The following is a 12,449-nucleotide window of genomic DNA, read 5'->3' on the forward strand; positions in this document are numbered from 1 at the left end:
CAGTACATGCCGATGCTCATGCCGTGTTCACACAGAGGCCAGCAAAGGGTGTCAGATACATGCCCATGCACATGCCTGGTTCACACAGAGGCCAGCAAAGGGTGTCAGATACATGCCCATGCACATGCCTGGTTCACACAGAGGCCAGCAAAGGGTGTCAGATCCCCTGGAACTGGAGTTACCGACAGTTGTTAGCCACAATGTGGGTGCTGCAAACCAAACCTGAATCCTCTGCAAGAACAGCCCCAGAAAATGTCTTTCTTTTGATTAAATACTAATTAGATATCCTGGAGAAACCCTAAAACTCCATTTACTCAAAAGGGTACAATACTATAAAATGAAGATTTTATTTCTAGTATAGGAGAATAAAATATTAAAATCATGGTTTTATTTTTATGAGATAAAAATTCATGGAGAAGCAAATTCATGAAATATTTAATAATGATTTTTAATGTCAGAGAATTCAAAATGCATGTTTATTAAACAATTTGAAGTTGAATATATTCAATTTTTATATTTAATGGAGAAAAATTATGAGATTTAGTCAAATACTCTTGAATATTTTTCTATAACTCCAGAAAATCCTTCTGTTCTCACTGCTTTCCCACAGTAATGAAGACCTTCCAAAAGAGCACTTTCCAGAGTGCTTGAAAACCTGTGATTTATAAGAAATGCTACTTTGACTTTTAAGTTATTATCAGCCTGAAGAGCTCCTCGAAATCAGACTATTATAGACTCTACTCCCAAACCACCACTAGGCAATGAAGATGAATCTGCCTATTACCAGGTTAGGCAGCAGCTATTATCATGGCTCCTTGATTTCTTTCAAGTAGCTCCAGTGGAAAAAGCCACAAGTGAATAATAAAGATCTCATAATAGCTCTTAAGAATTCTTTATGTGATAGAAGGCACTAAAATGAACTCCAGAGAGTTTAAAAGAAAAAAAAAACCCTCATCTCCTGATAAGAAAAAATAATTAATCTGACTTAATGCATCTGAGAAGGCCTTCTACAAATCAGACTTTTATACTTCAAGAGCCAGATGAAAATCATATACTAAAAAATATGTAGATATTGTCTTTTAAGGACACAGAGCACATTTCTAAATCTGCAGGCGTTTTTAGGTCTTTTTGTGAAGCGTTGTGTGTGACTCACAGGGAAAAGTGTGAAGTACTTACAGTGCTTAATTTGCTGGAGGTGATGATGACGCGCCTCTCGTGCAGCATGCTGGCATACAGCTGCAGCATGTTGTTCACGTCCACAGCAACAAAGTATTCTGTCAGGTTTCTCTGCACCAGGGAAAAGAATGTTTGAGTTGCAGCTTGTGTTAACACAAGGGGAAACATTTTATATATTTACCATCTTTAAAGTTCAAAAGAAGTTATTACTAAAAGTGGCATTTCTTACATAATTAAATTTAATACTATTCTGCTGCCACATGATGCATACAATATTCTGTTATTTAAAGCATAACCCACTCTATACAAATGTTTCTCAGAGGATGAACAAAGGATCCCATACTTCCCAGTGTCCCTCCCCACCTCGAAGTACCTGAAAGAAAGTTATTTCCTGAGCTCTAGCCAAGTCCTACTGAATTATAGCTTTTGAGTATGTTTCCAAGAATCAGTCTTATACAAATACTTCTGGTGCTTCCTGTATATACTTTTCTGTTACTCTGGAAAAGTACATTTGAGTCCCTTCATGCTTACCATTCACTCTACAGGGAAATCACTTGTTTGCACACACAGCACCCAAAGGATGAGGTGTGCTTTTACCCCTCATGAGGCTTGTTCTACACTACTATACCAAATATAAGTTTGTGATGTTCTAAATTCATTTCTCAACTTAATACACACCTAAGAGTTTCACTCCAAAACAGAATTGGGATAAGCTACATTAACTGCTTTTTAGGCTCTGTCCTTCTTAGTAAAGGTTTTTAATTCCTGTAATAAAACTTAAGCATTTTCAGGGGGGCTGAAGAAATGGCTCAGTGGTTAAGGGCACTGACTGCTCTTGAAGAGGACCCGGGTTCGAGTCCCAGCACCCACATGGTGGGTACGAACCGTCCTTAACTCCAGTTCCAGGGGAATCCAAAGCCCTCTTCTGACCTCCGTGGCATTCCACGACATGGGTGCATTCACATACATGTAGACAATACACTCATACACATAAAATAAAAAAATAATTAATAAATTTTAAAATAAAAATGAAAACTCAGAAAAAAATCTTAAGCATTTTAGAAAGCAAAGTGATGAAGAAAATAAGTAAGACATTCCAAAACGCAGAACTGTAGGACCAGATAGGTGAAAATCTGAAAGACCTAACATTTTAAGTTGGGCAAGAAAGCCACCTACCTGTTCCTTCCATTTTGAAAAGACCGAGGTCTTACAGCGCAAGCTGGCAATCATGGCATAACACATCGATAGAATATGAAGTCTCAGTCAAGATACAGTAAGCCCTAAAGTCTTGGTGAGTGATACTTATTCATGTGGAGAAAGGCTCATTTCCCATTTCTCTGAAGCCTTCCTCCCCTTCCAATTCAACTCTATATGCAAAACTACTTTTCTACCATTCAATATAACTCTTTTTTTTTTATAATCTCAAAGAAAGATTATTTTAAAATGGATTATTTCTGAAGGCAGGCAGATCTCTGTGAGTTCAAGACCAGCCTGGTCTATATTGCTTGATGTTGATGCTCTTGCTCACAGTCTCACCCCAAACAAGACATTCTGAAAATGTGTCAATGACAATATAAAATTTATATTTTTATATTCTCAGTGGCAGATTTTGAAGAGACTGTTTCTTTAAATATTTGAAAATAATAGCCTTCAAAAATATAAAACTAGGGCCCTCTAGATAGCTCAGCAGGTAAAGGCACTTGCCTCCAAGTCTGATGATCTGAGATTGATCCCAGGATACACATGGCAGAAGAGAGGGATGCCTTCCACAAATTGTACTCTGACCGCCACAAGTACACCAAGACACATAAACACACACAGACACACAGACACAGACACACACACACACACACACACACAAAGTAAATATATGTAAAAATTAAATAGAAAAATTTTAAATGAAACTATTAGTTGTTTATTAGTAAATATATGAGAAAGGTAACTAGAAGCCACAGCAGAAGGAAGTAATTTGCATGAAACTCTGAAGTGATGGGGCCATGGACATCTGAGCCAGACCATACTGAGGTGCCCCAGGTCTCTTGCCCAATAGGAACAGCAGTCAATAATTCACTATGAGACTCAAGAGCATCAATGGGCTATCCTGGACCCATATTATAGGCTTATGCAGTCGTTTTACATAACTTACCTGAAAAACCCTTTCAAAGAATTTCATAAGACTTATCTGTTAAAGATGTAGTTTAATTTGATAGTCTTGATTTCATATTAGAAAATGTACAATTGAGGGATTAAAGAGTCAGTAAACTGCTTGCCACACACGTTATGAGGTCCCAAGTTCACATTCTCAGCACCCATGTAAAAATCTTGGTTTCGTGACATGTGCTTATAATCCTAGCATTTGGGAGGTGAAAGCACCTGGATTTCTGGAACTCACTGGTAGCCAGTCTTGCCAAAGTGCAGAACTCCAGGTTCAGTGAGAGACCCTCTCCCAAAAAGTAAGGAAGAAGGTTATAGAGGAAGACACCAATGTTGACCTCTAGCCTCCATACACACATACTTATGCACATGACATGAATGTACACATGAAGCCATACACACAAACACACAGAAAATTTCCATTTGTTTTCTTGGAATTCATATTCTTTATGCCTTAGAAAGCAAATATTATATAATTTGAAAAATATTTGGAAGAACACGCTTCTAAGGTGAACATAAGTATACCTGGAATAATTCTGCCTATTGATTTCCTGTGTTTTTGGTGCTGTTAACCCATTTAACATTCAAAGGAGAACTGAAGAAAAGTTATGTAAGGGAGTTTTTCTTTTTCCCAAAATTATCAAAAGGCTGAAAGTATATTTATTATTTGCATTTATCCATGAGAACTTTTATACAAATTATTTACTTGAGATAGCTATTGAGAAACTAGAAACATTTCTAGTATAGCTACAATTAAGACTCTTGAATAAATTTTAAAATATTACAAGTTTTATAATTTCTTGTAATACCCTTCAAGCCTTATAAAATACTTATTGCTCTAAATTAAAACCAGGAAATCAACAACCAGGACACAAAAAAATTTAAACAAAGTTACAGATGAGAAGTCTAAAATTCTATGGTGAGTTTGCTGTAGTAACTTACTTGTGTGAAATCTCCCTAGCTAGCCTTCTTTCCTACTAGTAGAAACCTCAACACTTCCTAAAATCCAAGATAAGGAAGCTCTGGACATGACTCTGTGAGAGTGTGTGTGAGTGTATGTGTGTGTGTGAGAGAGAGGGGGGGGGAGGGAGGGAGGGAGGGAGGGGGAGTCGGTGGGGGATGGGTCCCTGCTAACTAGCTCAATGCTGGCAATGCTTTTCCTATCACTGTCCTTAACAATATACATTCAGGAAGGTATAATGGGACAGATAAGAGGAGAAGGAAATAACACCTTTATTTCTTAATCCTTTGTTATTTCTCAGAATCATAGACAACTTCATGAATATTATAGAGAGACCAAAATAAATGTTATAACATAAATACAGTTAAAAAGTAGAAAACAGGAACTTACACTCTCCGGTATTGTTGGGAGTCCAGTTATGTCAGGGGCAATGAAACAGGAATGCTAATCACACATAAACCACAGAAGAAAAGAAGAATTTAAAACTGGTATACAAATATATAATTTGGGTTAAAAATAAGAAAAAACACTAAATGTGAACGTGATGGCCTGACATTCTAGGTTTGCTGAATTTGAGAGACTCTTAAATGAAAGAGCAGATTTAAATGTGATTTAATAACAACTTCCTCATACAAGAAATAATAGTTAAATATATATGACTGTGAAACTAAACAGAAGTTGAATTAGAATCTGGGCAAGGTTAAAGCAAAAAAAGAGTCTACCATCTAAAGTCTACATATGTTTGAATGTATATCTATGAAAATGTATTCTGAAAATGTATTTAGGTAGACTGGAAAAGTAAAACACGTTATTTCAGGAGTCTTTAAAAATCTACTGATCCCTGATAAGTTATAATAAATATATTCTGTAGCAAATATAGTATTTAGAAAACAACAATGAAAGATAATTTTTAAATGGTTAAAACATTAAAATGTTTTACTAACCAAAACTCTAACTCCCAATAAATAAACATTAACTTACCAAAAAAAGCAATATTATTGGTATGTATAAAAAAGTATATTGTATACACACAACCCATTGTTCCCACAGTGATAACCCACTTTATCACCCAAAATCAATGTGAAACAATAAAAAGTTTTATTTTCTGTTCATATTATTCTCCAAAAAATTTCAATGTCTTATCTACAGAAGGACAGATTTATCACTGTTTTACAGCTAAAGATTGGAAAAGAAACATTCAACCAGTATTAGAGCAGAGGTGAACTAGTCAGAAGCTAGCTCACAGTCATAATGCATGATTTTCCATGGTGGAAGAACAATATGAGGCAAGTCACAAGATGATCTTGTGATCAAAATGTATGACAGAAATTTCATGCAGTAAATGTGCTTTAGCATATGACTGAAAATAGAGAAAATGCATAAACCTGAGTCTCTATTGACTACCTTTATTTGGATGTGCTTTTCATAATATTGTACATCATAAAATCACTAAAAAGAAAGTATAAACAGAAAATATATCCTAAACGATTATTTTTAAATAGTCAATTTTCTATTTCCCAAAGAGCCCGAGTGAATGATAAGGCACAGTGATTTTCTAGAATAGTGATTGTGAGAAGCCAATGTTCCTTAACTCACCGGTATTAGTGAGGGCTGATCTTTCAGAACTTGCCCACTGGCAATAAATATCTCTTGGTTCTTATAATATGAGAGAAAAATACAAGAGTTTCATGCTTAAAGGGGAAGTATGCATAAAAATTTCCTGCACACTGAGACAAACCTGTACAGCTACATTATTCACTGAAAACACCTGAATAATATTAATTGTACACGCTGCTACATGCTCATCTAATCTGCTGATTTTATTCCAGAAAGGTTCTAAAGAAAGTTTTATATTGGAAGTAGAAAATGCAGTGGATATTTAATGATTTTTGAAATACAGTTGTAAAAACTCACTTATATTACATATTAACTTTTCATAAAATCTTTGATATTTCGTGACCAATATTACTTATAAGAAAAAACAAAAGACTTTACAATTCATCAGTTTTAATATGGCAAGATAACATTAAAGTCTCCACTAGTAGTTGAAGATAAGTGCTTTATCCCACACTGCTGATCTTTAACAGACAACACTAGGCACACTGCTTTAGTAATATGCTTAATCAATGAACTTCTCGCAAAAGTAATAAACGGGTTTTACTAGTGCTTTATACTAGCTTGAAAACATGCAAACAAGATTTGAAAACTACTACAGATCATTCATTCGAAATCCTAACTGGTCCACAGGTACCTAGAATGATGTTTAACATTACCTGAATCACTAGAGAAAGGCAAACAAACAAACTGCAATGTGTTATCACGTCACTCCAGTTAAACAGATATTATCAAGAAGAGAAAAACAACAAGTTCTGGGGAGCCATAAGGAGGAACACTAGGGGCTGGAGAGATGGCTCAGGGATTAAGAGCACTGGCTGCTCTTGCAGAAGACCTGGGTTCCAATCCCAGCACCCACATGGTAGCTAACAACTGTTGTAACTCCAGTTTCAGGGAATCAGAGACCCTGTTCTGCCCTCCATGGGCATTGCATGACACAGGTGCACTTACATACATGCAGGCATAACACTCATACATATAAAATAAAAATAAATAATTTTTCTAAAAAGAGGAGCACTATGTGGGGGTGGAATGTTAATGTATGCAGCCATTATGGAAAACCTATGATGGATTCTCCAAAAATTAAAAAAAAAATTGCCCTATGATCCAGCAATCTCATTATTGAGCCTAAGTACAAAGGACAGCACATCGGGACATCTGCACTCCCATGTTCACTGTAAAAACAACAGAACTCAGAACACCCATGTTCACTGAAGCACTATTCATAATAACCAAGATATGGATTCGACCTAAGTCTAACTAGTTATCAATGGATACGTATTTTTCAAAACTGATGATGCAGGGGGAGCGGGGCGGGGGAAGAAAGAATAACACTATTCAGCTATTAAAAAATGAAATTTTGTCATCTGTGACAATATGGGTGATGGGGTGAATTGGATGAAGAACATTATGTTACCTGAAGTAAGATAGTCAACATGTGATTTCAGCCACATAAGCAATCTAAAAGTACTTCACCTCATAAAAGCAGAAGGATACCACAATGCACCAGTTAAAGAGGTATAATTATTCAATAATTATAAAGAAAATAGGGGATGAGGATGTAGCTCAGTGGTAGAGAGCTTCCCCAGCATGCCAAATGGATCCAATCCTCTATATCAAAATCAGAAAACTTAGGGGTCTATTTTTAAGTTTTTATCTTATTTTTATTTATATGAATGTGTGTATATGTGTTTTAAGTATGCATACATGTATTCAGGTGCCCATGGAAGCCAGTAGAGGGAATCATATCCCCTGGAGCTGAAGATACAGGAGGCTGTGATCCACTGCATGAGGATCTGGAAACCAAATTTCAGTCCTCTCTGCAAGAGCAGCCAGTGCTCTTAACCACTGAGCCATCTCTCCAGCCCCACATCACGGTTTTTTTTGCTATTAATACTGCACAATAGCTCCCTCCATAACTTAAGCACCTATATCTTCCACAGCTCTTTGACCAAGTATAAAAATTACTTTATAAATTTAATAGTTTAAAAGACAATGTCTTCTTTTTGAAAAATCTATGTTTGCTAATGACTTCCAATTTTGGTATTAAAATTCCAAGTTCTCCTGGGCTTTCCATTCCATATTCTACAACAAACATGAAACATGTGTGTTTTGGCAGTGTGCAGCAAAGAAAAACACAGAAGGCAGCAAAGCTCTTGCGGGGGGGGAACCAACATGTTAAGCTGTGTGGCTAGAACTTCCTAAGGACAGGAAATCTAAAACCAAACAGACAGTCTCCTAAGAGCCTTGAAGCAAAAGGAAAAGATGGTGTTCACTCAAGGTGCTGAACAGAACAGTAAGACCAGGGTAGTACAGAAAGATGAAAACGTGAAGGAAAGCCAAGAAGTGGACAGTTCTGAAAGCCTGTATAAAAGTTTGGAAAATTACTGTATAAAATTGGAAGTTATATGCAGATGTGGTGGCTACTTGGGAGGCTAAGACAGGAGGGTTGCAAGTCTGGGCCAGCAGGGCTACACAGTGAGGCTCAAGGCCAGCATGTGCAACTCAGCAAAGATTGACTCAAAAAAAAAAAAATTAAAACAAACAAAGTATAGGTGATGTAGACTAGTGATGGAGTGCTTGCTCAGTATAGCTGAGGCCTAGGGGTTTAATTACAAACAAATAAAGTGGAAAGTTACAAAAGTTTTTCAGCAGAGGACTTTAAACTAGAGTTTAAGGATGCTTAACCTGACAGATTTTTGAAGACAGACTAGAAGTACAATCTCAACTGAGGACAACTAGAAGTACTGAGAAAGTAAGGCACATGCACATGAACTTTAGAAATAGAATCATACAAGAAAACACTACACAACAAAACTTCAAAGGGCAATTCAGGCAAGAAGACAGTTGCTGCCAAAGAAAGAACATGAGCATAACGATTTCAATATCATCAAAATTACAGATGGCCTAATATTAATAAACACTTCAAATTGACTTTTCTCATAATTTTTTCTACATCATTACTTTTTCTTATTTCTTGGGATGGAAAGAAAAAATCAATATATTTACAAGAAACAAAGAAGGTCTCAAATTTTAACCTTCTATGCCACGCAAGTTAATAAAAGATATTAATGAACTATCTGTATTTTATTTTAATGAACTCTGAATATTTACAACTTCCAAAATAAAAGTGTTTTTAAGATATAAGTGGCAAAGTTCTTTGCAAGTTTTAACAGTAATAATCTATCTCATCGCAGTCTTTTATTTTGACAAATGTTAATTATATTACCAGAGCCCTGTGAATACTCTAGAAGATATACTTAAGTATAAGTAAAAAACTAGGAACATGCACCAGCATGCTTGCCCTGCCTGTTCCTATGCCCTTTTCTCTTCACAATACTACATGTTAGGAGAGGTAGGAATCGTTATCATCTGTGTGAGTGATGTGAGTATTCGTTATGTATGAATTAAAAAACCAATGTTCTTCTGGGTATTAGTAGCACCCTTTAGTTCCAGAACTCAGGAGGCAGAGGGAGGTGGAGCTCTGTGAGTCTGAGGTCATTATGGTCTATACAGAGAGTTCCAGGACAGTCAGGGCTATATATTGAGATCCCATCTCAAACAAACAAACAAACAAACAAACCCAATGTTTTCTAAAACCAAAATATTCCTACTGATTTGGTTGCTGTCAGGGCCTAACAGCTTTTGAATTCTTTAACAGTTATTGAGATATGCAATGCAACAAGCTTTGATGAGTACAGCATGTCACAAGTCTCAATATTAGCACTGAGCAATGTTAATACTACCATTGAAATTCTCCTGGAAGCAGAGGTGATCTGACAAGCAATTTTTTTTAATTTAATTTTACTTTTATTTTATTTTATGTGTATGCATGTATTGCCTGTAAGTAGGTAAGTACACCCATGTCGTGCAATGCCCGCGGAGGTCAGAAGGGGCTGTCTGATCCCCTGGGACTGGAGATACAGACAGTTGTTAGCTGCCATGTGGGTGCTGGAATTTGAACCCAGGTCTTCTACAAGAACAACAAGTGTTCTTAACCACTGAGCCATCTCTCCAGCCCTGATCAAGCAATTTTTGAAAAAGGCATATGTTTTTAAATGATAAATTGTTTTCAAAAAACAATTAATGATAAAGTACTTACCACACTCAAACTGACAGGAGTGTTTGCCTTTGGTACAGGGTGGTTATAGAGTGATTTCAGAGTTTCATTCAAATCATTTTCCTGAAACAAAAAAAGTTCATTTAATAACTAAAATACGTAGCAAAAAAATATAATTAAAAGTATCTTTGTACATTACTAACAGGAATGTAAAATGGTAAAGCCATCATAGACAAAGATATGTTCCTTCTTCAAATAATGAAATACACAACTATCCTATTATCTGACATTTATGCTTCTAAATAGACACGAAAAATAAAATCTGCTTTAACTACAAGATGAGTTTGCTTTATTTTACCTTGTTTTGTTTTCCTGTTTGTTTTCTTTTTACTAGGGGCCTCGTGCATGTCTAGGAAAGGTAATACCATTATCACTGAGCTATATCTGGGGCCTTCTGGAAGAAGCAGGTGTATAATCACCTTCACAGATGTCTCATTCACAATAGACAAAGAGTAGGGACAACCTACATGTCTATTAACAAAGGAATGAATAAACAAATTGTAGTGTATTCATGCAATGGAGTACTGTTCAACTTTAAAAAGGATGGAAATTCTGACATATAGTATGTTAGAACCCTGAACATATTGTACTAAATCAAATAAGCCAGTCACATAAGGATAAACATTGTTTAAGATCCCTCCTAGGGGGGATACCTACATTCAAGAAGGCAAGCATAGGTAAAATGGTGGTTGCTAGGAAATCAGTAGAAAAGGAAATAGCAAGTTATTAAGGTACAGAGTTTGGGCATGAACAAACGAAAAGTTCTACAGACGTGCTGTATTGATGGTTCAAAACAATGTGAATATGATAAATGCCATAAAACTATACTCTTTTGTTGTGGACAAGGTCTTCCTAGTCCCAGTCCACCTGGAACTCACTATGTAGACCATGATGATCTTGACCTCACAGAAATCTGCCTGCCTCTGCCTCTCTAGGGCTGGGATTAAAGGCATATGCTACAAACCCAGGGTAAAACTATATTCTTAATGACAAAAATTGCTAATTTTGTGTTATGTATATTTTTACACAATAAAACAATAGAGAAAAAACATGGCTTACCAGTTCCTTAGCCAAGTAATCTGCCAAAGTATTTAGAAGTTTATAATAGACTTCAAACCATGGCAAGTAACTGTGAAAAAAAAGAATTTTTAATGTATATATAAACACCTGAAATTTAGAACCAATAAATAAGCATACAAAATGAATACTAACTTTATATTCTTTCAAACAGATTGATCCCATATAACATAAAAGAACTATGCTCATGTTTTCTATACCATTTCAGAAAAAAAATGTATCATTTATTATTAGCTATAAAACAAATGACTTTAAAGTTCTATTATTGAAGTGATGTTTACTATTTTATGTCATCAATACACTTGAAACTATCAAATACTATTTCATAGCCAAGTATAAAGAAAAGCTAATTTAAATTTTTTAAAACAATGTACATCTGCAGTTATATATAACTTAATTGCAGAAACACTGAGAAGAGTTTCCTTTAAAAAATGTGTCCTTCTTCATGTGAGCATCAGAGAATTACACAAATTCAAATGGCTTCATTGTCACTAGCGAATAAAGCCTCGCAGGATCACCACTGTACAATGGTCTGGCATTGACCTACATGTCATGTAGCACATGCCTGAATCTCTCTGTAAACTTTACCCAATTGCTATATATAACAGAATCATGTTCATAATTAATTCTTCAGAATTAATGTAACTATCATTAGAAATATAGAAATCCTCTAAAATTTATAAATACCATAAATGGCTTTTCAATGCCAAATCTAATTATGATTTAAAATTAATTTAGCAACATCAATGTACTGATTATCAATTTATCTAATCTATCTTTTTATTTATTTTTAGATAGGGTCTCATAATGTAATCCAAGCTGCTCTAGAACTAACTATGTAACAAAGTCTGATTTCTACTTCATATTGATTCTCTTGCTTAGTCTTCTCTTCCAAGTGCTAGGATTAGAGTTGTGTAAACCATGCCTAGTTTCAAAGTATACTTTTATGAAAAGTAAAACACTAAATAAGAAAATTATCCATATGAAATAAAATATACGTTCCATATTACCAAATTAAAATACGAGTATATTTAAAATCAGTAATTAGTATAATGTGTATTTTTCCATATAGAAAAATAGTAAATCACAAAAGATATATGGTTGATTAACAATTAATAAAAACTCCCTTTTATCTGAATCATTTGTACAATGAGTTACTTTAAGAGAAAAATATTACTATATTTTTACTACATACTTGTTTACAGAGAAAACTACATTCATTAAAATTTTTAAGAATAAGCCAGGTGTGGTGGCACACGCTTTTAATCCCAGCACTTGGGAGGCAGAGGCAGGCGGATCTTTATGAGTTTGAGGCCAGCCTAGTGTACATAGTGAGTTCCAGGACAG

At 35.2% G+C, this 12,449-nt stretch overlaps 1 protein-coding gene across 2 annotated transcripts in view; it reads right to left on the reverse strand.

The window, feature by feature from the left end:
• The window catches only part of Dennd1b (DENN domain containing 1B), a 294,324-nt gene that overhangs the window by 133,092 nt on the left and 148,783 nt on the right, over positions 1–12,449 (reverse strand). The window contains exons 6-10 of one of the 2 annotated variants that reach the window (XM_029562146.1): positions 11,085–11,154; positions 10,008–10,088; positions 5,888–5,947; positions 4,682–4,735; positions 1,177–1,287 (exon numbers count right to left, since the gene is read on the reverse strand). In XM_029562146.1, the coding sequence (XP_029418006.1) occupies positions 1,177–1,287; positions 4,682–4,735; positions 5,888–5,947; positions 10,008–10,088; positions 11,085–11,154 (376 nt within the window). The remainder of the gene's footprint in view (positions 1–1,176; positions 1,288–4,681; positions 4,736–5,887; positions 5,948–10,007; positions 10,089–11,084; positions 11,155–12,449) is intronic. The other variant, XM_029562147.1, reaches the window with a different exon arrangement.

The sequence above is a fragment of the Nannospalax galili genome, unplaced genomic scaffold (genome assembly GCF_000622305.1).
Source record: "Nannospalax galili isolate Female #2095 unplaced genomic scaffold, S.galili_v1.0 scaffold113, whole genome shotgun sequence".
Taxonomy (NCBI): domain Eukaryota; kingdom Metazoa; phylum Chordata; class Mammalia; order Rodentia; family Spalacidae; genus Nannospalax; species Nannospalax galili.